This window comes from Triturus cristatus, chromosome 2_2 (genome assembly GCF_964204655.1).
Source record: "Triturus cristatus chromosome 2_2, aTriCri1.1, whole genome shotgun sequence".
In the NCBI taxonomy this organism is placed as follows: domain Eukaryota; kingdom Metazoa; phylum Chordata; class Amphibia; order Caudata; family Salamandridae; genus Triturus; species Triturus cristatus.
Genome location: NC_140582.1, coordinates 152,226,627 through 152,251,775, shown reverse-complemented (window position 1 = coordinate 152,251,775; position 25,149 = coordinate 152,226,627). Strand labels below are relative to the sequence as shown.

Genomic DNA, 25,149 nt, shown 5'->3' with positions numbered 1-25,149 from the left:
TGCCAGGTGAGCTAAGGGAGGGGCGGGGACGGCCACAGTTGACGTTATGGCTGCAGCACCAGTGAGGACGGGGGAGTGGTGGTCACTGCTAAATGCTCCGTTTGGTTTGGCGGGCCCCAGAGGGCCGGCCATACCGTCATGTGAACTTAGACTTTCTCCACCTAGCTGTGTTTTACAGCTGGGTGGCGAAACTAACGCAGGCTCCCAGTCTATGTCTGAGCACTGAACTGAGGCTCTCAGACCAATCTCAGCGCTACTCACATGCTGGGAATAGCATTCCCAGAATGTGAGTAGCGCTGGGATTGGGAGCTGGGAGCCTGTGTAGTGTGCACCAGGTTCGTGACAAGGACTCGAGGGTCGGGAGGAAGGCGGCAGCCGTCGAAGCAGGTAAGTGTAACTTTATTTTTTAATTGTCTTGTTTTGTTCCCATCCCCCCCCCGCCGCACCACTTCAAAGTCCGAGCAGCCGCTCCAGATTCTGAGCACTTTCTGAGGTGAATATCTGTGCTAGAGCTAACATTTTCGGAAAAGAAGTTACAGAAAGCTCGAAGTCTTAAGTATTTCAATGTTTAGCATGTTCAGAGTAAACGAGTCCTGTTACAAAGCAAACAATCAACTGACCTGGAGGTCTCCTTCATTGCATGCATGCCAACAAAGACACAACAGGAACACATGAAGGATACAACAACACATGCAAAAACATCCTTCCACACACACATACTGCAGCACGAGCAGGCACTCATACACACTCACCAATAAGCATGCAGGACCAAACGCATATGGAGAGTGTACAACCAGTTCCGTACTGGCTGTAGTGAGCACCAGGCGTTTCCCCTGGGGGGCCGTTTTTGTTACTGGGAGCTGGCAATATCACCGCCTGTAACAAAATCGGCCGAGACCAGCCCAAGCAAACAGCTCGAGCAGTTTGCCAGGGCCTGTTTTGGCTTGCAGTCCAGCCGTGGGTACAACTTGGCATGGAGGGCCAAGGACATACACCAACGACGACTCGGTTGTGAACTGCTGTGAGAAAGTGCCATCTTTCTTGCATGGTATGCCCCCACTTTTTGCTGAATTGCTGAATGTACTTTGACTGAGTGTTCCCTCGACTCCTGCCAATCAGGTGCCCAGGGCCTATGTTCCTTCCCTAAAACACAAAACCCAAATTGGCAAACCCTGGCCACATGTCAGCCCCTGGTAAATGGTACCCTAGGTACCCAGGGCCTTGTGACCAGGGAAGGCCTCTAAGGGCTGCAGTACTCATTGTGCCACCCTTAGAGGCCCTGTATCCTTACACCCACACACTGCCCTTGCAGGCTGGGTGTCAGGGTACAAGACAAAACAAAGAGTCGACATGGCACACATCCCTGTGTGCCATGCCCACCACCTACACTGCCATGGCATGCATCAGCCACCCCTCTAGCTGGGTGCCCTATGCCAGTGGTGTGGGCACAGGAGCAGGAGCCCTGTGCCCCTACAGTACCCAAGTTGATTCCTGGGCACTGTAAGTGCAGTGCTGCCATTTAAGAGTACATGGTGCTGAGAGCTCGTCAAACATGAACTCCACAGCACCATAATGGCAACACTGAAGACTGAGAAGTTTGGTATCAAACTTCTCAGCACATTAAACCCACACTGATGCCAGTGTGGGATTTAATATACCAAGCACCCCAGAGGGCATCTTAGAGATGCCCCCTAAAACCTAACCTACAATCCACGTCTGTTCTGAGGCTGCCTAGGCTGCCACACAGCAGACATGTTGCTGGACCCCTGGGTAGGAGAGCCCCTGCTCTCCTGGGCCTGCAACAATGCACATCCTGGGCGAGGTGCTAAATCTCCTCCCCCAGGATGGGCAAGGGGAAGCTTCAAAGGCATGCCGCCTCTGTGAGCTTCCCCAGGCCACTGCAACCCCCCACTCTGGTGGGAAGCTTGCCCGGAAACCCCAAATAAGGACAGGGGATGTGCCAGCCTGCCAACCCCACCCCTCAGGTGGGGGAGGCGAGGTGAAGCACATCTCCGTGCTCTCACCATCTTGAAGATGGGAAGCCCTGCCCAATCAGGACTAGGCTACTGACCCCCTCCCACAGGAGAGAGGCAGGCTAGGGGGTGTACCCAACCCAGGACAGGGACCCATTGGTCCCTGCCCTTCACCTACCTGCAACGCCCCTAAATCTAGTATTTAGGGGCACCCTGAACCTTCCTTCCCCAGATTCCAGATTCCGAAATCCGAAGAAGAGCTAGAAGAAAGAAGACCTGCCCTGCAGCTGCTAAGAAGAGGAAGACACCAACTGCTTTGGCCCCAGCCCTCCCGGCCTGTCGACCCTCGAACCTGCTCCTGCTCCAACCTGGCATCTCTTGTGGCCAGCAACCTCACAAACCCCGGAGAACCTGGCTACCTTTTGACTCTAAGCCCCCTGGGACTCCCATGAGTAGAGGCTCTACTCAAAATCTACTTCTAATCCCTGGCAGCAGCCCGGAACCGTGAACCCGGCACACTGCACCCACCAAGCCTGGCCTGTGCCGGAGTGAACAAAGACCACAAGGACGACCCCACAGTGACTGTGATCCCGAGTCCGGCACCCAAGGACCTCCCTCGACACTCCTGAAGAAGCCTGCAGCCTCAGAACCAGGTGCCCCCCAACCACGATCAACAGAGGATAAGATTTCCCGACACCAAAAAGCACCCCTGCACCCGGCACCCCGCGGCCCACTGTGCCCAATCCCGGGGTACCTACCTATCCTACAGCTACCCAACTTACCTCTCAAAGTGGTGGTGGCACCTGAAGAATCTTCGTCCCCAAGCTTGCAGTCTTTTTCTAAACCTGAGCTTTCCCATTGAAATCAATAGAGCGCCCGAAGGCTCAAAAGCACCCTGCACGCAGCCGCCCCAGTGGCCCTGGCAGTGCAACCTCTACACCTATCTACTTCTCCACTTGTCCTGAGTAAGTGACCAGGAGCCCAGCTCCCACAGCCGCGTGGCCTGCTAGTCAGCAGCCACCAACCAAGGCCCCCGACCTCTCCTAGGATAACATTGGGCCTAACTCTCTCTGCACCCGGCCGCCCCTGTGCCGCTGAGGGTGAACCAACTGTACCTACCTTACCCTGAGAGACCCCTGAGTCTATGCCCGGAACATTAACTCTGCCAGTCGAGTACTTACCTTGAAACCGATAACTCAACATTCTCCATACGGTAACATTGACTGTTTTTTCCTGAAATTTCTTCTAAGTGTTGACTTTTCAAAACTTAAAATATTCACCAAAAATCAGCCGAGTAACGAAATCGAAAATACTCACCTGCTATTAGGTGAGCTCCCAGTGCTGGATCTTGGCGCCCAGCACTGACTCTGAAAAATACTTACAACGATACTTACCAGGAACCCAATTTTCTCCCACAGGAAATCATTGACTGTTTTTCTGTGAAATTTCTTCTAGTATAAATTTCTGCAAACTTTAAATATTCTTTAAAAATAGTATAATTTCTGAAAACGTAATTACTTACCTGTTTTGGATAAAGGTCCCAGTACTGAGTCTAGGCACCCAGTACTGGATTACAAAAGTAACAAGAACATACTATACCTGCAACTTGAATTTTCGGACATAGGGAATCATTGACTGTTTTCTATGAAATATTTTCTAAGTGTCCACTTTTAAAATAGCAAAATATTGTCTAAAAATCATCACAGTAATTAAGTCGACTTTTATCACTTGATTCCAAGTACTGACCCAGGACTGAATCTAGGATCCAGTCCTGGAATTCCAAAAGTAATCCTAAAAGTAATCTGTTGCAAATAACTTGAAACTTCCATTGAACTCAATGCATTATTGTGTTTAAAATTGTGTTTGCTTATTGCAACCACTTGTAACTTTCTACAAAAGTCAATTGCATATTGCAAAAGTATCTATATAAAGCATCTCATTCTGAGACAGTATATTTTAATACCTATTGTTGGTTCTAAAATAAAACAAGCATATATTTTTTATATATAAACCATTGGCCTAGAGTTCAGTTATTGAGTGTGTGAGACCATTTGCTGACTGAGGGCCCGATTCACAGAACAAACTTAAGACTAAATCCTAAACTTAGTACCATTCTGGTATTCACAGAATGCACCTAGTACTTCTGGTATTCACAGAATGAACTTACTACTTTTGCTATTCACAGAATGAACTTAGTACTTTTGCTATTCACAGAATGGATTTACGACTCCTAAACTTACGTCAGCACTCGGGCCGGAAATTCCGGCACGGAGGCGGGGCTTCCGGGCCGGAGGCGGAGCTTCCGGCCTGGAGGCGGGGCTTCCGGGCCGGAGGCGGAGCTTCCGGGCCGGAGGCGGAGCTTCCGGGCCGGAGGTGGAGATTTCAGCCATAGCTAAATCGGCTGGAATCCCCACCTCCGGGCCGGAAGCTCCGCCTCCGGCCCGGAAGCCCCGCCTCCGGGCCGGAAGCTCCACCTCCGGGCCGGAAATTCCGGCCCGAGTGCGGACGTAAGTTTAGGAGTCGTAAATCCATTCTGTGAATAGCAAAAGTACTAAGTTCATTCTGTGAATAGCAAAAGTAGTAAGTTCATTCTGTGAATACCAGAAGTACTAAGTGCATTCTGTGAATACCAGAATGGTACTAAGTTTAGGATTTAGTCTTAAGTTTGTTCTGTGAATCGGGCCCTGAGTGTGTGCAACAAATGCTTTACACTGTCCTCTGATACTGCCTTACTGCTCGACCAAGCTACCACTTTAGAGAATAAGGTTATATCTAACTTTAGGCTCTGCCAAACCTCTGGGGACTGTGGACTCTGTACACCCTGTACCTATTTGGGAACAGTATATACAGAGCCACTTTCTCACAACTGCTGAATGGGATAGCCCTCACACATTGAGACACAGAACAAATGCAACAAAAAGGAAAGTGAGTATTATTTACATCCCTAAATATCTCTATAAGCATAACTTCTCCTACATTGCGGCCAAGACCTGGAACGAGCTCTAGATCGACATCCGACGCGCCCGCTCCCGGAACATCTTGAGGAAGGCACTCAAGACCTGGCTCTTCAACTGAGCGGAACTGCTGATCCCCCCCCAGCACCTTGACACCCTCACAGGTGGGTAGTGCAATTAAAACTCCCTGATCGATTGATTGATATAGCAACATGAGCACTGCAAGGGAGAGGTAATCCTGGCTTTGAGACCATGCTTTTGCCCAACCTGAAACTGAAAGCCAATAGTAGTGAGAGAGAGAATCCTCATCCCTGTTTTTCAAGTCTGAGAACAAGAGAAACATCTGAAAGCCCCACTCTGGTTCAGGGAATAGCTAGACAAACTTAGGCCTAGATTTAATTTGGCCTGGGTGGAGTTTGCAGAGCTCTGCTCTGTGAAACTCTGCAAAGTGCTGCAAAAACTCTGCCGCTCTCCACGAAGTTCGGCAAGCTGCGGAGTTTGGTAAGTCGCACAGCTCACACTGACTTTTAGCAACAGGAGTTTGTCCAGTGCTGTAAAATCAGCGCGAATGGTACTACATGCAATGCAAGAGGGCACAGCTTCGTTCTGCCTCTCGGGTAGATGTTCTACTTAAGCGGCAGCTTCCTCAACACGAGCAGCAGATTCCTCAATGCAAGCGGTCATGACCTGCTGGGACCACCCTCGCTGAGAAATCTCGCAGGGTGGAGGTCTAGCATGCAATTTTTCTCGCTCATGTTCGCCAATTTAATGTTGGCAAGCCGCGAGAGAAAAAAAACTCTGATCTGTGTCATCTCACAGAGTTTTGTGGAACTCCGCGCAGAATGGGAAAAACTCTGCAGGCAAAGTGGAATAATTCTCCAACCCCTAGATTTACTAAGAGTGGTGTTAGCACTGGTGTAGCACTGACAGTTTTGCACTATGGCCGTAGGACTTTTTAATGGTAAGTAATGATGAGTACAGGTCAGATTCTCTGGAAGTATGTCTAAATTCATATGTGAACACATTTTTATTATAACCTTTCCATAAAAGTTCCTACTTTCATGAACTACAAAGTTCTGCACTCTTGCTCCTAACCTGTTCATTCATCTTCAGTCAACCCTATTGTGTTATTTGCTTTCTAGGTTTTTCTGTCTGAGTACTCTGGCCCTCTTTTAATCTACTTACTATTTTATGTTCGGGTGTCTGGCATCTACGATACTGAGGAAAGTTATGAGACCCTCCGCCATCCTGTCGTCCAGTAAGTATATCTCAGTTTCACAATTAATACAGATTGCAATATTCATTGCTTCTTGCACATCTTGCGCTAGGTTACACAGAAATGTTGACAAAAAGATGAAATCCTGAATAAGTACTTTTTTAAAAATCTCGGTTCCTACATCTCCCCGCCACTGATTTTATTAAAATTACATGGTACCATGTTTCTTTTTCCTTCTTGACAGCATGTGGCGATGAGTCGGTGGGGTTTAGGATGGTTATGGTCCTCCAAAGTTCTAGGTTCTTGCTGCTTTGAAGAAATGGCAATTGGAGCTGAAAAACTGTGGGTGGCCTTTATCAATGATGATCCATCCAAGAGAGTAAGATAAAAAAAGGAATACATTATCACACGACCTCCCTATCAATACAATATCTCACAATATTACTGCCAATGCAACATGATAGCCCTAGGACCAAGTGTGGTATGATAAAATAATTGCTTCCTAATTGGGCACTGTATGTAGGAGCACATGTAGTAACTCAGTTTACTAACATTTAACGCAGCGCAGCAAAACGACTTGCTGTGCTGCATCAAATGAAGAGGGCTGCTCTCTCTCTCTCTCTCTCTCTCTCTCTCTCTCTGTGCTGGAGCACTAGTGGCTGCCAAGGTCCAACGCAGCACGGTGCAAGTGTGCCTGTGTTGCAGGCTCGATTGTTTTTGTACAGGAAGGGACGGCATGCAGCACACATAGAAAGAAGAAAAATCAAGAAGTAAACATACTTCCACTGGTTGCGCCTTTCCTAAGAAGGCATAGCATTTTGACATATTCCCAGGTTAACTTTTGTTAGTAAATCTGGGAATGTGCCAAAAGCCATGGGCGGATGCATGAGAACACCCACGCTACACCCATGGAACGCCTTCCCAGGACAGAGTAACTTTCGCTGCCTTGCTTTACTACAGACTTACCATACCACGCAGAGTCACACAAGGGGGCTCTGTGTAACATAGTAAATCTCACTTAAGGACTAGAGTTGCCCTTGCATCACCTTGTGTGACGCAAAGTCAACGCAAGACCTTAGTAAATTTGGTCCTAGGTAGGTATCTAACTTAGCCTTGGTGAAGACCTTTGACTGCTCTAGACAATACTACAGGCGGAAACATATTGACAAGCAATGAGGATGTATGAGCTATGCTTCTCATTAGAAAATTCTCTTCTTTAATTTAGATTTTATCATTTTACCTGGGGTGCCAAAATACCCTACAATAATAAAACAAATATCTTTGGGTTTATCTCAAGGTAATTGTATAACTCTGAATCCCTTCTTCTATCCATTATTACTTTATTCATAACTCCCTCGATGAGGTCGTTGAGTCCACCCTGGCAGTACTAACTTGCCAGAACAATAGTTACGTTTACCTTGATGAAGCATGCCACAATACAGTAGGTGAGATTTCCTTTTCAAAAAGTTCTGGTTCTTCTGGGACCACAAGAGCCCGTTGCTGAGATTGGTTGTCGCACTCATTATGAGATAAGGTGTTCATCATTTTTCTGGAAGGCACTGGTGGCAGCTAGGCATCTAAATCCCAGGCCTCTGACTGATGTAATTTATTCAACGATCACTGCCGTCAGTAGTTTCCAGTCAAATGTTCATATTAATAATGTGTGCCTCACCAAACTCTTTATGGGCAATGCTCATAGAGAAGTTAATCAATAAATATTTGCAAACTTCCTTTCCCTTAGAACACCTTAAAGCAGAATGCGTTTAAATATGTATTTCTAATAGATTATCTTCCATTGTCTGCATAATGTTCTCTACTTCCTTAGCAGCACAGCCAATTGTGTTACTTTTACCCTGGAAAATAATTTTAAGAGATAAGGCATTAAAAGAGGGAGGGAAGAGGAGATAAGCAGTGCTTAATTTGTAAAGAAACAGTGCCAGGACCCTCGTCAGGAGGCCACTGTAGCTTTTACAACACATTGCCCCTGTCAGCGCCGCCAATGAAAGTACCAACACAACTACTAACCATCACACTCTTACAAGTGTGAAAACGTAGATTATTCCAGAACCGTAAAGCTATAGGAATGGTTCGGCAGTAGATATTAATAATTTTTAATGTATATTGAATTAATAACCAACTGTAGCTGTGTCCATCTCTAAATTAGATAGACAGCGCCACCATGTGTCAGACTGTCATAAGTTGCAAAGTGCCATGCTGACCATTAAGTGCCGGTGCTGAGGACAGGAAACCACAGGCTCAAATTAAGCACTGGAGATAAGAGTAAAAGACAGGTTGGGAGGAGAAAGTAATGGAGGAACAATTCAATTGTAAAGATTAAGTAGAAGAAGAACTGAAAAAAATGGTCTTGTCTTGGATTGTACTTAATATCTTTTATTGCGTTTATTGCACTTCAATGACCATATTGTAACTCAGTGTATGTGAGTCAGAGGATTAATTGAACTTTCTCTAGGCTGTGTGAGATTAGCACAGGTAAAAACATAAAGCAAAAAACACAGCTTTGCAATATTTAAAATTAAGGGTGACCACGGCAAAAAATTCACCTGCGTACCCGGGGAAGGAAATCTGATGCTTCACCAATGACCATACTTGGTTTTATAAAACTACTCCCAGCTTGTTAAATTAAAAGGCTGAATGAAAAATAATCACGTGATTATTGTGAGCTCCTGGTCTTGCAGCAAACAGAAATTCAGAGTAAGTTAATCTGTTTCCATGTCAACAATCTTGTTAGCTCCTAAACAGTTTGCTATGAATTTCGAATGTCTAATTATTTCAAGATAACGGCTGTCAAATGCCAAAAGAGTCAGGAGGATATTGATTATTATTGTCGTCTGGATAGGTGGCTAAAGTGTAGCTCAATTCGTATTGTATTGTCTTCTGATTTCATAGCTTAACGAATTGGTGCCAGGAATGTCAGTTGTCACAGTGTCAAATAAAGAGAGTTGCTTTTCACCACATTTCTCAGAGCATGTTTGAAGGGTATATTTTATCAGTGGCGTAACAATAGCCGCCGCAACCCCCACTGTGTGGGAGGGCCCCTGAGCTCCAAAGAGCCCTCTGCCGCACTGTGCATGGGTTTCAGGACCCTGGTCTTAGATCCCCAGACTGGAACCCATGTGGGAGACTCTCTCTATGTAGTCTGCAGGCCCCCCCCCCTTAAAATCCTCCTGCCACTGTATTTTATCTCTAGACAGTCTACTCAATGCTCATGAGGGGCCAGATTTAATAACATTTCGCGCAATGCAGTGCAGTGCAGCAAGGCAACTTGATGTGCTGCGTTTCATGAAGGCGAGTCATCAGAAATTGCCATATTTATAAAGATGCTGCACATTTTTGATGCCTCCTTGCCCTGGCGCACTGTGAGGTGCCTAGCGTCAACACAGGCACCCTTGCACCATGGTTGTTTTTCTGCAGGAGATCCTGTACAAAAACTATCCTTAAATGCGGAATGCGTCACACATAGAAAAAGAAAGTAACAAGGAGAAATATATTTCTCCTCGTTACGCCTGTGTCTTGAAGGCGTACCATTATGACACATTCTCAGGTTTAAAACTCTTTGTAAATCAGGGAATGCGCCAAAATCCATCGGTAGATGTGTGGAAATGCCCACACTCCATCCATGGAACGCCTCCCTGTTGCATGGTAAGGCAAGATAGTGGAATGCGCTGCCCTGCATTACCTTGAAATAACTAAACCACACAGAGCCACAGAAGGTGGCTTTGTGTGGCTTAGTAAATAATAGCTGAGGAATTGCGTTGCCTTGCGTGGCACATGGGCAACGCAAGCCCTTAGTAAATCTGGCCCTAGATATTTACTTTCATGTGTAACAAGGGTCTAACCATATCTTCTAGAAATATCAATGTGCTTTTATATACCATAGTCTACAGAAAATCAATACATAAATAACAAATAATCTATAATCTGTATGTGCTGATATTGTTGACACATTTCTGTTGTATGCTGCAATACCCATTTCTTTTCGAGAGTATGCTGGATTTTATAGCGGGCGACTTACCAACTAAAAACCTTGTGATTTATAGTAGTTCCGTGCCCTCTCAATTTGTATAATTTTGCATTGTGCGGGTTCATTGATATAACCCCAGGTTTCTCATTATCTATTTTATCATCTGGATTGTAAAAGTCGTTTATCATTTATTTCTGCAGTCTCAATAGAAAGAAGCATGTGTTGTAAGAGATTTGCCTGGTTTAACTAATATATATTCTTCATAGTTTATTTGACTATTAGGAGAGTTAGATAGCAATATGATTTGATATTCTCTTCTTAGAAAATGTAAGTCATGACGGTACAGTGATATGTTGCAGATGCATTGTTGTTGTTTATTGATGACACCTCTTTAGTTTTGTGTGCTGCGTGTTTTTCAGCTTGTGCTATCATTGTTCTTGGTTTTGCTTAACTAGGTACACACTGAGGAGTCTTAGGGACTGATTCACAAAGGTAAGCTTACACTTTTGTGTACATTTACGATTGTTTACTATTTGCAAAGGTACTTAACCCTTTCTGGGGGGGTTTGGGGGCAGCGCGGTGGCGCGGTGCTCATGACGGAGCCACTCCGTCATGAGCCACGGTTGAGCTGTGGTCATGACGGAGTGGTTCCGTCATGACTCCGCCCACGGCGCTAATCGCCCGCACAGGCGACCGTGGCTCATGACAGAGTGGTTCCGTCATGAGTGGGGAAGGGGTTAATGAGTGGTCCCTTTACGACTGCGGAGTCTCTGCACATAAAACGATAGGACAGTCCTGTCTTTTTATGTGGAGTGACTCCGCAGTCGTAAAGATCCTACTCGTAGAATAACTTTGTGAGTAGCAATCAAACGCAAGCCTACACAAAAGTGTTTGTTTACCTTCGTGAATTGGACACTCAGTATCCTAAAACTCAAACTCTGTCTCTCTTTCACAATAATGTAGTTCAAGATTGAAAGTTTGTTTAGAAGTAGGAGGCAACCAAACATCAACCTCCTGCATAGCTTCTAGTGGACTAGGGGCATCATTTTCAAAAAATGACGCTGTGCGGCGCTGAAAGCCATTTTGCTGTGCCGAGCTGCATAATTTTAAAAGCACCAGGATGCGTCGTATTAACAACATGACGCATCCCCTGACGCACAATTGGCTGCCATGCACCAGTGCAGGCTCCCTTGCGTCATGTTGCAAGGGTGACTGCATTGCGGGGATGATTGTTTTTGTGCAGGAGTTGAGTTGACACCTTCCTACACAAAACCAATAATTAATGCCATTTTCTTCTTTATATGGATGCTTCAAAATGCAGCATGCATAGAAAGGGGATAATACATGGAGAAATAAAAGTATTAGTCCTCGTTGTGCCACTCCTACGTCTCCCTTCAGAAGGCATAAGATTCTGATGCATTCTCAGCTTTACAAAACTTTGTTAATCTGGGAACGTGTCAGTTTCAATGAATGTTGCATGGGAATGCACACAGCGACACCCATGGAATGCCCCTTTCATGCAGAGTAATGCAAGAAAGGGGCCCATATTTACAAGGCCATGAAAAGTCACGCAGGGTGACTTTACGTGGCCTTGTAAATATGGGCAGACACACTGCGCCACCAGTGCATCAAAAAGAAGTAGCACTGGTGGTGCAAACGTCTTGTAAATGTGGCCCTAGAGGTTCCAAACAGCTGGGTAATCCCTACATTCACATCTCTGTTCACATCAGACAAGAGGTGGGCCCAGTAAATCATCAGAGGCCTGGGTTCGGTAATGGGCAATGTCATTCCTCCAAAGTGGTTGTGGACTTTTTTCCAACAAGTTTGGTGGAAGAGGCACAGCAATGCTCACGCTCTCTGATATCAAGGCTTTTTGTTTTATTAGGTTTGGGATAGACTGGTATTTTGCAATATCTTTCTCAATGGCTGCAGGGGAGTTTCTTGCTCTGATGCTCTGGTAAGCTTTCCACAATGATCATTACCTCCAGGGATACAGTTTTTCTGTTACTGTGCAAACTAGAACCACCTTAAGGGCTTATGCTATATCGTCTGTGGTCGGTATTTTCATCAAGTAGCCTCCATAATCATCTGTGTGATCAATATGATTCGTGATACTGTGCCTACTTACTGCATTACAGGAAATCTAGAAGTGGTATAATGGATTTTTACAATGGGTGAGCAAAACCAACAGTCAACACGCACACAATTTCTTACACTCATGGGTCAGTTTCTGAAGCACTGAGGAAAAGGCACAAATGTGTGAATCTATTTCAGTTTTGACCATTCATCCCACAACTGGCTACTTATTTCCTTATCGTTACTCCTAATTTCTTTTTCAGCATGTCAGATCTCCCTTGCAGCCTTCTTTTAGTGGGACTGCCATGCAGCACTGTTACCCATCTACATCGGTCTAGTTCAAGTCAAGTCAAGTCAAAAGTAATTTATTCGGCAGCCAAGAGCCATAAAAGCAAACAGTTTTAAAAAAAAAGCACATTTCATCGGAATACATTTTATATATAAAACTTAGGTCACATAGAAGTATTTAAAACTATCTTTACAGGGCGATAAAGGACGTCCATCATTGCTGTTTCAGTGGTCACATATAAAAAAACCTACAGAAAATACATCATATAAGGTGCCATAGTGCTAGACATTGGGCCAGGGACTATAGGTATTGTCTAGTTAAGTGCACTTTGTATAGTTTGGGAAAACATATTTGCACTGACTGATAATGCAAGGTGGCTACTGCAGCGCCAACTTTTTCCTATGTCTAATGGCCCCTGTTAGAAAACTTGCCACCCCAAAGCAGACCATGGGAGAGGATAGCATTTCAAGATAAAACAGAGCCGGCCTGACTTGGACATATTGACAATCTCTAAGTAGTGGAAGAATATGTTTTCTGCGCAAGGGATCATAGTAGGCGCAGGAAAACATAAAATGGAGAGTTTCCTTCTCCAAAAAATTGCCACAGGGGCAGGGTTTTAGTGAGCCATGTTGCGAGTAACCTTGGGAAAATGCCAAAAGCCAGGGGACCAGGTTCAAACAAAATCTAGTCAAAGCAAAACGATGATATGCTTTGTTAACATACAATAAATATGGTTGCATCTGTGGGCCCAAGCTCAGTGTGGCAAACCTTCTCACAGAGGGCCTGGCTAGTTCTGTCTCCTCCCTAAGCCCCTGCTGCCTGTCCAAAAACTCCTACTTAAAATCTCTGATAGCAGTCTTGCCCAGGGGACCGGGGCTCAGGAACAGGTCAGGACGGCGAGCCATCTTGTCTGTTCCATTATGTATTTCAGCCAGGGAATGTGTAAGGGCCCATCCAATGTAGTGCAGTCAGTGATTATAAGTTGGTTTAAATTTGGGGTCGGACATGCCCAGTTTCTGAACCAGCGCAACAGCGGGGCGACCGCAATCTGATCCAAAATGTAACCCGCCCCAAATTCCTCACGTAAATTAAAAACAGGGGTTGCAGTGGGGACCGTAAGGAGTTTATGTATGAAATAATTCTCAGCCCCCTGACTTCCCTTCACATCCTTGTAGCCCCAGACATCACACCCATAGGTAGCCATGGGAATACATTTTGCATTATAGACCTTCAGTAGCGCGGGAAGGCGCTTTGACCCCAATCTTTTTGCAAAATCCAGGGTGGTCCCTGCTGCTCTAGCTAAAACATTCTTTTTGGGTGTTCGTTGCGCACACCAAGATCCTTGTTCATTGAAAAGTACCCCTAGGTATGGAAACGTGGACACTTTGGTTAATTCGGCCCCCTTGCAATACAACTTGGCCTTGGCCGCCTTTCAGGAACCTATGGTCAAAGTGTGTGACTTCTTAAAATTTGTAGTTAAATCTAGTGAATCCATAAAAGCTATAAAACAATGTAAAAGTTGTTGAAGGCCCCATTGCGGTTTTAGCCAGTAGAACCGCATCATCAGCATACAGGAGTGTGAGGATCATCTTGGTACCAGCTCTGGGTATGTCTTTACAACTGGATATTAGGGAGTCTCTTAATATATTAATGTATAGCGTAAACAGCAAGGGGGCCAAAATGCACCCTTGTCAGACCTCCCTTCTTACTACCCAGGGATCTGTCAGACTACCATCGTCGTTGTACCTTACAGCTGCTGTGGTGTTTTCGTGGGCAGTGTGCAAGAAAGAGACCAGTTCTACATCTAACACCATGTCACGTAGGATCAACCACAGCTTAGACCTATTTACACAGTCAAAAGCTGAGGTTAGATCCACGAAGGGAAGATGCAAAACTCCCCTCTTGGCAATGGTATACTTCCCTATCACTAAATGCAGGTTAAGCCATTGGTCCAGTGTCCCTGTCCCCTGCCTAAAACCATACTGTAGGTCGGAGATAATGTTAAAATGATCAAGCCAACTGTTAGGCGATCCAACATTACTTTCCCCATAATTTTAGCAGCTGAATCTAAGAGCAAGATCAGTCTGTAACATGCGGGGTCATCCTGGGCGCCCTTTTTAAAATTGGGGATGATAACCACCTTTGCCCATGATGAGGGGAAACCACAGGAGCAGGCTGCATTAAAAACTTGAGTTAAGATCTTAGCCCAGACTTTTGGATTGGCCTGGTAAAGATCCGCTGGTACAACATCTGGGCCAGAGGCCTTTCCTCCAGATGTTGAAGTGATAGTTTTATAAACCTTATCTGTACTAAAGTGGAGGGGGATACTTGCTAGGCCAGGAGCTATTTGTCCTACAGGCTCTTCTAGATTTGCATCACTGTAGATTTGACCAAAATGCTGGACCCAATGCTCAGCAGGTATCGTACAGTCTCTACTGGAATTTGGTGTGTCAGAAAAAAGAGGACTATTGACCACAGACCAAAATCTAGAGCTGTCAGCCTAGACACTAGCTTGGCTCAGCACCTCCTAAGCCTGCTCGCGTATATGCCTTTTCCTTTCCTGGACTGCAAATTGATAGGCCTTCCTACAGCTCCTGATTGATGTTGCATCCCTCGGGTTTCTCTTAAGGACCTGCATTAGCTCCTTGTGGGCAGCCGAACAAGTGACCACCTTATGAGTTTGGGCATATTGCTCTAGATTTGGTGGCTAAGTCAGAAGCTACCTGCTTATTGATTTTGTCAAAGGCCTCTAAGATGGCTCTATCATGTGGGGCAGGATCCATACATACTTGGAACTCCGCGAGGCAAGTTGCATACAAGTTATCTAGAAAACTCTGCGGGGTAATCCTTTCCCACTTCAATCTCCACGCTTGGTCTTTAGTGCCAATGTTAATATTAGAGTTTTGACTCACCACCCCCTCTTTTAGGGCAGCCGAGAGGAAAAGATCCAAAGTTAGAGGATTGTGATCACTATTGCAGTTCCAGATAACGTTTAGATTTTTACAGACGGCGTTAATAGTGCAGATAGCATGATATAGTCAATTATGCTTGAGTTACCGCTGTCTGCATAGGTAGGGACCAAGGCAGACATGTCTATTTGTTGTAGGCAGTGCAAATTATGGGCTGAAAGGAGGCCTTCTAAGAAAATGCCTGATTGTGTGTGCTCAAAATGATTTGACAACTGAGAGCCATCCTTCTTCTCCAACATGGAGATGCAATTAAGGCAGCATCGATGGATGTTAAAGTCCCCTAAAATGTATGTCTCATGGTAAGCTTGTCTTCCTTCCCCATAACTTTCCAGAAAATCCTCTAAGGCCAAAAGATGTTCAGTCTCATGGGTTCTGGAGAAGTTATTGTAAAAAATAACCAATAACAAGGTGGGGAGATTCTTACATGACAATTCCACTGCTAGCACATGGGGTGATCGACAGTCAATCAGTTTGGCTTGGTAAGAAAGTTTAAGAGAGAACATTAAAAGAAGAACCCCACAGCTCTTCCCATATTTGAGGGGATAGCGTGTTTACAAAATGAAATAAAACCACCCAAATAAAAGCAGTAATTGGACTCCCACGTTTATTATAGGGCAATAATGTGATGTGTAGCAAGAAAGTGTCCCCAGGATATGTTACCACTCTTCGACCTAAGGCCAGCTGTATTCCAGGACAATACTTTTGTGAGGAGGTCAGTAGGGATGGCTGAGGTAAGGGTACAATTAGGGGGATTATCCAGCGGGAGTTGGGATATAAGTGCAGGTACACTTGGCTTAGTTTGAGCCTTAGATGGCAACTTGTAACCCTGTGTTGTTTCTGCCGCCGACACTAATCAGTCATTTTCGTCAAGGCCCTGGGGGCTGGCTAGAAGTAGGTATCAATTAGTCAAAGATAATATTGGGTTCACATTTCTGTCTTGGACTGACTTCACCAGCTTAAACGGCAACAGCCATTAGGGATTTGCTAGGGGTTGTTAAAAAGGATAAAAAGTCTGTAAAGAGACGATTCTAATTTTAGTTTTGGCGTCATCCTTATATTGGCAACCTGCTAGTGCTTTTGCCTGCGTGGGATGCTTAAAGTTAACATTTATGCAATCCCCCTCAACATTTTTCCTAGTATCATGGCCAATCCAACCCACTCTTCTGGCCAAAATGATGTCAGAGGATATATTAGGACCGTTAATCATGTTGTTATTGCACCAGTGAGTGGTCTTGTGGATAAGGGCCAAAGAAAGTTCCTTAATACCTAGTGTAAGTGAAGGTACTCCTAATAAAACAGCAACTAGGGGCGATGATTGGGGGGGTCGAGTTTGCATAGATTTTCATCCGTGGCCGTTTTGGAGTGGAAGAAAGAAGGTGTGGGTGGTGGACCCTCATTGGCAGAGTCCTGCCCTTCCATATGGGCTGCCTGAGGTACAATAATCGAACCCCTTGGTGTATAATTAGTATTAGTTTTACTGGACAGAGACACACCCACTGATTCTTTGGTACTACTCACCTGGAGGACTTGGGTACTACTCGCCTGAGGGACTTGGGTCGAGCCACCAGATACCAGACAATAACCCCCCTCCCCCCAACTGCTACATCAGGCCCAAGGAGATATTTATTATGTTTGGAAACAAAGGAATTGCATTTCAACTCAATCCCTTCCAGCTTTGAAATTATGGGTGCTAACAGATCTTTTGTCATGATCTCTAGCCTTACAAGGAGGGTATCCAGCAGCAGATCCAGATTGTGATCAGGTGGTGGTGGGGTTGTTCGAGTCCGCGGGGATGTTCGCATGGCTCGATTACTACCAGTTCGCTTTCTTTTAGTGGAGGGACAGTCCAGATCGTCACCCACTGTCATGATTGCCCTTGAGCACTCAATCCGAAGAACTGTGATCTAGGGAAATCCAGGCCTGACCGCAAAGATCCTGTAAAACGGGCCAAGAGACCCGGCCCAGCCCAGCCTCTTCCGGCCGCTCACAGGTGCAGATGGGCCCGCCGTTGGCCCGGGCTTTGCCCGGGCACACCCATGCACATCTCACGCTGTGGGAGCCGCAAGGTGACTTTAAGTGGCTCCGGGCACGGGAAATGCGGCGTCAGTGCCTCCTGGCGCTGAGGGTTGTGGGGCTTGGAGTCCCCCAAGGTTGCTGGCAGCGTCTGGCTGTAAGCGACTCCCATGCTGCAGGAGCCACAAGGTGACTTTAAGCACCTCCAGGCGCGGGAAATGCGGTGTTGTCGCCTCATGGTGCTGAGGGTTGTGGGGCTTGGAGTCCCCGAAGCTTGCTGGCAGCGTCTGGCTGTAAGCAGCTCTCGGTCTATTTTGACATGTCTGATATAGTTAACATATTCTAATGCCTACAGTCTGCCATAGGTGTAACTAATAGGAACGGGCAGAGGTATTGCGTATTCATCACTAATTCTTGTAGGAGATATAGTTAAGTCAAAAAATGTTGGCACACTGTAACTTGGTTGCACAATATTCAGTTATTAATTTTACCAGTCATTTAATTATTTACATGTCTCTTGAAGATAAACATTATTAAAGCCACTGTAGCATTTAAGACATTGTTACTCCAGTGGAAATATTGTCTCACTGGGAGGTTATATGCCAGAATATTGTTAACCAAAATATCATCTGGCAGAAATATTTTGTTCTAAAATGTTTTTTAAAAATATCATCTTTTTCAGTGTAGACTTCTTATTATAAACTCCAGTGGTGTGATATTTTTGTAAACAATATTTAGGACAAACTATTTCTGTCGGATAATATTTTATTTGTCTATTTTGGTCCTGTACCCACTAGGAATCTGAAGGAAGGTGTTGTTTAACCTCACACTGTGTAGAACTTAAAGTGTGTTAAAATGTAGTGAAGTGAACTCCTTCTTTTTATATCAATGCATAGCTTTTATTTTGTTCTCTTTGCAAAGACTTCACCATTTGCAGGTCTCTTCTGCAAGTGGGTTGCTTTTTATAGATTATTTATTTCTATTCACAGTATTGCTCCTGGGAGTCCCCTCATTCTCAGGTCTATTTTTCAAATGAATCTACTTTATAAGATGTTTTGTGGGCATCTTTCATGATGGTCAGTATAAACTTATAAACTAACATGGTTAGCTCATTTCTCAGCCTATGTTAAGCTTTGTAAACAAAATAATATGTGGCTTTAATTAGCTTGGTGGATGGTATACTCCTGTCACAAGCGTGCAGAAATCCCACCTGTCATATTTCAAGTGCATTATAACCTACAACACATGATTTGATGGACCAAATACCTGCCAAATTTGTGATGGAGTATCCTCTCTGCCAAACTTTAAATTAGGCCCTTTTCTTCGTCACTGTGTTCTAGTGAGAACATTTTATTCAAGATTCGCGAACTCCTTTTATTCCGGTCAGAATCTTTACATTGACAGAATAACATTTCTTTGAGCATATGGGCCTCTGAAATGTCCTAACCTTTCCAAGGCACAGGGGGGCCCATTTATCCTTTCCCCTAATACTTCCTCACTGAACAGATCTCACTAGGGCAAAAGAGGAGTTTTTCATGTGCGGTTCTTTAGCTTATCTGCACCTCACTTAACTGTGAGAGACCCCTTTGCACCAGTGTTGATGTTTGTAGCAAAGTAGATTGCATCCATTTAATCCCTCTGGACTTTTGACTACCTAGTTTTTTGGACATTTACTGTAAGTGAGTCTCACCAACTGAGTCTCACTCACTGTAAATTTTGTGTGGAGGTACTGTAAGTGCTAACCACCAGTGTCTGACTTTAAAGATAAGGCCACTGCAGCACAGCTACAGTGAGATACTCTTGGCAGAATATGCGCAAACAAGTGAGTACACATGTGTGCACATGTGTGGGCTGAGCATGTGAACTACCGTCTAGTTCAGTCCAGTATTTGTACACAAGTAGCCTGTCATAGATGGGACCCTTCAAAGTCTGGTATTGACCAGAGCCAGGCCTTATAGTGTGAGAAGGCATTCATAGTGTAGGTATTTAGTGCTTACTTAAAGTCTACAGTGCTTAACTGAATTACACATTGTAAAAGAAATCTGCACCAAAGCAGTTTGCTCACTTAGGCCTACTGGGTCCAGTGAGGTATCAATTTTAGGGTAAACATGAATCCTGAGTGTAGCGCCATGGCCACTTTCATCATAACTACACTACATATGGATGAACATGCATCTCTAGTGTAGCTCCACGGCCACTTTCATCATAACTACAATACTAACGGCACTTTGAGAATAATAATTTTTCCCTGGCTGAGCCATAATCAGATTCCAGGTCTTTGACATTTCCCCATTTGGGCCAAGTTAAGTGCTCTGCTGCACAGCAGGAGGATAAAAGGCGTCCCCACACAATAGACCCATTAACACTACTGACCCAGTTCCTGGGAAAGGAAGGTTTGGGGAGGAAATCCACATCTGCTAATAAACTACTTACACTGCACCTGGCCTGGGCAAACCCACAATAAAAGGAGGAAGGCCAGACCCCTGAAGTCAAACACAGGAGGGGCTCCCCTCAGACGTTTTGATGGGAAGGGATCAGGTATAAGTGTCAATTGTGGGTGGGGCTGGTGCACCCAGGAACGCCCTTTACATAGACCACTTGTTGTTGCCATCTTAAAATGTCCCAGAATGCTGTGCATCAGTTTGGGACAGGGGTGGAGTTATGATGTGGCACCCTAGAATTTGGCAGATATGCCTTCCTTCCAAAACTTCTCATCTTCACTTACAACCCTTGCACAAGGGGGAGACACTTGAGAAGGCACTGGACCCTGGGAGTGGTAGTGGGAAAACAATATCCAGCTGCAAGGAAAAGCCACCTGATGCCACTACAAGGTTGGACTGAAGAACCTTAATTCCAGCTGGCCCCCAGGACAAGAAAGGATCTCTCTAGAGCCACTGGACCTCTAAAGTAAACCCTGGGGATAAGACCTACTGGTGGATCCTGGACAGGTCCCTTGGGACGTGTGAGGACTGACCCTTGACTGTACTGACAAACAGGTGCCATGCAAGCAGCCAGGAGGTTGTGGGGAATGTGGCAGGGTGGGTGGTATGCTTTCTGGCTGTGGAGTGGCTGCGAAAGATGCCCCTAAGCAGGGAAGGGCATCAGGAGCCCAGCCATAGAACAGGTCTGGCTAGGGAGCAGCAAAATCAAGCACTTCATTAAAAGTACTCTTTAGACTCCCGGGCGACAGGAGAAAATGCTTCTAGTGGCCAAAACTGGCCACCAGGAGCACAATGACAGAAGAATCGGAGAGATTGCCTCTAAGGAGCCAAAGAAACAGGCCTGGAAAGCTCACCCCCCTGTGTGATTTTATATTTTAATTTTAACTTCAGAAAGTAATATTCACATCATTTGGAATATTTAAATCAACAAAATATTTTATTCAAAATTAAGTTAATAGCATTTAAGCTGCAGCATTGTTACCCTGTGTTCTACATTTGGAAGAAATATATTAAATTAATGTACAATATTATATACCATAAAATATCAGTACTAACTTTTTTCTGTATTTAATCAACTTGTTTACATTTCCCTATACTTTACCATATGAAGATCTACACCCAATTGCAGAGTTTCACTATGGTATATTATAGGGAAATGTTTATTTCATTTAAAAAATAAAAACTAGTAAAAATATTTGTATATTAAATATCTATGTAAATTCACTGTTTATATGTATTTCAAATGAAGAATAAAAGAAAAATAGCTACAGCCCTATCAAAACTAATTTTGAATCAATCTTTCCATTAATTTGCATACATAAAATTATATAAAAATATTTTTGTGAAATTTAAATTAAAAAATAAATTCCCATATTTTTTATAATACATTAATAATTATTCAAACTGATGTATAGAATTAATTAAAAGTAGTTTAATTGAAATCAATTTTGCGTTCATTTTCAAATTTAAAAACACGAACATATTCAATAATAAAATATTGAATATATTTTAGTTTTAGTATTTCCAACCTTAAATTATATTTTTGTATACATTTCAATATATTGATAATTTAATTTCAAATTATTTCCAATGAGGGTTTATTTTAAGTCCCTACCTCCATTATTTTCCATGTAGTACTGTGCTGTTGCATTACCAGGGGGTGGCCATGTGTACTGCTGGACTTAATGCAGTTCTGAGCTGAAGTCATTTACTACTGTTTTGGGTCCCTTGTTGGCTGCGGTAACTTCAGAAGAGCTGCTTATGAAAAGCAAAGGGCTTACTTTTTGGTGAGCGGGTGCTTGTCCCTCCCTAAACCCCGCCCTGATCCTCCTCAAACCCTTCCTTATTCCTCTCTAAGCCCTTCCCATTTTGTAGTAAGTATGACCCTTTTTCCTATAACTCCTTCAGTCCCTCCCACATTTAGTACTAAGGGCCTGACTTCAAGAGTAATTGCTATTTATCACACCTCATAAATAACAATACCCTGGGGTACATTATATAGCGGGTGCAATAAAGAGTGCATAGTACCCTTTTTTGGGGAATAACATACAGATATTGGTGTTTACCACACTAAAAGTCCAACCTACTGAAATTTAACAAAGCTTGAGGTATTTAACGTGTCTGATAATTATCAGGTGCGCTAAATACAACCAAAGTCGTGCTCCCGACCCCTGCACAAACATGGTTTTATGCAGTGGTAAGAAAAAAACAACCTAGTCATAATCAGGCCCTAAATAGTAAAGCTACACTTGTGAGGATCTACCCATGGAAAAGTTAGGAGAGTTGTAGGTGGAGATTTACACTAGCAGGATTGTGAATACTTCTAGCGTGTTCATAAATAGCCATGTTTTGCAAAAGGAAAAAAAAAAACATTCGAGCCACTTTCCAGCTGTCCCTTTAACCAAAAAATGCATAACCTAATCAAACCTCAATTTACTCATACGGAACAATATAGCATCATTAAGTGGAGATTTATTGCAGTGCATATTTAAGGGAAAAAAGCATTCAAAGCATCTTCTGACTTTCCATACTAGGCGGATGTCAGATGATTTAAACTGATAAAGTACAGATAGATCATGGCTATTAAATATTGTTTTAGCTGGCAATAGTCAGAGACTTCATGTATGTTTCATGCCCAAGAATGGGAAGAGAGAAAAGGAGAAATGTCATCCAGCCAGCGCCCTTGGCAAAATAGACGATGACATTCAAAGGGCACACTCTGTAATAAAGACCTTGGAGACTGTGCAGTAAAGGGATACGCCTGCATATGCTGTGGTCATCATATACCTCAGCACACTTCCGCTACTCTCTGGGTTATTGCTAAATTAATGTATACTGACTACATATCGTGTTTATTAGATGTGGACGCTGACATTTGCTACTATCAGAATTCATGTTGATGCATACACTGGTAATCTATCACTTGGGCAGACGCAGGCAGTAAATTCAGTTTTGCAACAGAGTACTCCCTTGGCTCCTGTCTTAATGCCAACGCTCGGCATAGTGCATTTTAATGACATGACCTCTCATTACTGTTACAGTACCCTAGGAATGGAATATGGAATTGTCCCTTCTCTCACAAAAAAATATCCAATCCGGAAACCCCAGGACCTTATTTACAATGATTTGGCGTAGGACAAGTGTTTTGCTGCGCTGCTCTGCAACAAATCGAGGGGCAGATTTACAAGCCCCGCACGCCACATTTGCGCCGCCTATGTGTCACGTTTGTGACGCAGCGGGAGCGCAAAGCCAGCGCCATGCTGCAGGGTATTTACAACGTGACGCTTCTAGGGAGATGCGTCACGTTGTAAAGCCCTGCGCCACATGTGGGTGGTACGGCGCAGGGGGGGGCGTTCCGGCGCAGGAACGTCTCCAAAAAGTGGCTGAGTGAAATCTACAAGATTTCATTCAGTCACTTTTACGGCCATGCTGCGTCAAAACCCTGCACCTGCTTGAAGCAGGCGTAAGGATTGACGCAGCATGTTAGGCATAGGGGCACCCCAAGCCTTGCTGGAGCTGCGTCGCGCTTGCGATGCAACTCCAGCAATGCGTCACCTTTACGGCAGCAAAGGCGTCACGCAACTGTCTATTCTTGCCCCATGGTGTGCCGCATTGTAAATGCGGCGCATCCATGGTGGCGCAAGAGGTGTCTGCCGTGACGCAAAATAACTGGCACATCCCTGCTGATATGCAGGGATGCGCCAGTTATTGTAAATCTGCCCCGGACAGGGCAGGAATGCATCGTATTTATGAGCTATAGTGCATTCCTGTCTTTTCAGCCAGTTCCAGAGCAAAATATAGTGCCTAGCGCCAATGAAGGCACCCTTGCACATGGTGTTTGCATTGTTGGCAGGATTGTTTTTGTGCGGGAAGGAACACTATGCTATGATTAGTAGTGCCCCGGGAGTACAGGAGATGATTATCACACCCAATGAAATTCAACACTCCCGGGTTTGGAATTCGTCAGGTGCAATAATAATCTCCAATTGCAAGCTTTGCCTTTTCGTATGTGGCATAGCAAGAGGAGTTCCTCTCAGTATATATCAGTAGGTCTGGCCTGTCGATATGCATTAGGGAAAGATTGCGGTGGTACCTTCTCAGATTCCACCTCCATGGTGGATTTCAGAAGAAGTGCACAAGCTGCTTAGAATAGAAATATCTTCCGCACTGATGTACCAATTGTAGTGGGTTTTCTTTTGCGGGTCCCTGGCGGTGCTCTCCAGCCATCAGGAATGTCAAATTAGGGAGGGCTCCTTGCCTCTAAAATGTTTTGGTACATTTTCTCAGATGGCGGTAAAGCATTTTTCTCCTGCCCCTGGGAACTGCTTCTTCTTCCTACCCCTCTGTTTTAGTCTTTTGGGAGTTTCATGGCATAGGGTCTTCTTGCAGCAGCACCCCATGGTCCTCCAGGCATACATCTCACTCTGCCTACTCTGCCCTAGCACTACAGGTTTTCCTCCACATGGAGGGTACCTGTGTTGTAAGCAAGCACCTGTGTTATCCCTGCTAAGGACCCCACAGCAAGCACCAATCCTAAAGAGTCCAAAAGGGAGTGCCCCAAATGAAGTGATGAAGCCAGTGTCACTGGTTCTGATGACAAACTCCACTAGAGATCCAGTAATACAGTTCCATCTGTCCCACCACTTCAAAGAGGTGTTCATTCATGCTGTGGGATATTCACCTTTCCTCTTGTGCCATTGCAGTCCTCATAAAGTTTCTACCCTTGTGCAAAGGTTTAAAGGTGAAAGTGGAGAGTTCCAGACAGTGGGCATCCCAAAGCAATCCAGAGATACAACATAATTCCTCCATCAATAACATGGCACGTCTTGGGAGCAGCCGATGGGCTCACCCATTTCCTTAAGCGTATTTTGGGATTTTCAAGAAGTTAGAATTAGCCAAGGGTCTGGAGAACCTCTCTTCTGAGCCTAACTCCACTAAGCCAAAAATGGTTTCTTCTCTCCGAAACAACAAAGGGAACCACTGGTGTGACTGGTTCCAAAGGTATGACTGCTCTACATTTATCTTTGAGAGAACATACCCAGGCTTGCCAGAAGAAGACAGCTGACCTCTGTTAGAAATGGGATTTCTGGTTGGCTAGGGCTTGCACCTAAGCCAGGCAGAAACCACCACTCTAGTCAGGGCAAGGGAGTCACACTCTGATGATAACCCCTGCTCACCCCCTTGGTAGCTTGGCACGAGCAGTCAGGCTTTTCCCAGAGGCAATGTGTAAAGCGTT

At 44.7% G+C, this 25,149-nt stretch overlaps 1 protein-coding gene across 1 annotated transcript in view; it reads left to right on the top strand.

Moving 5' to 3' along the window:
• The window catches only part of TECRL (trans-2,3-enoyl-CoA reductase like), a 659,246-nt gene that overhangs the window by 314,845 nt on the left and 319,252 nt on the right, over positions 1 to 25,149 (top strand). Inside the window, exon 5 of the mRNA XM_085641139.1 lies at positions 6,070 to 6,185. Coding sequence (XP_085497265.1) covers positions 6,070 to 6,185 — 116 coding nt within the window. The remainder of the gene's footprint in view (positions 1 to 6,069; positions 6,186 to 25,149) is intronic.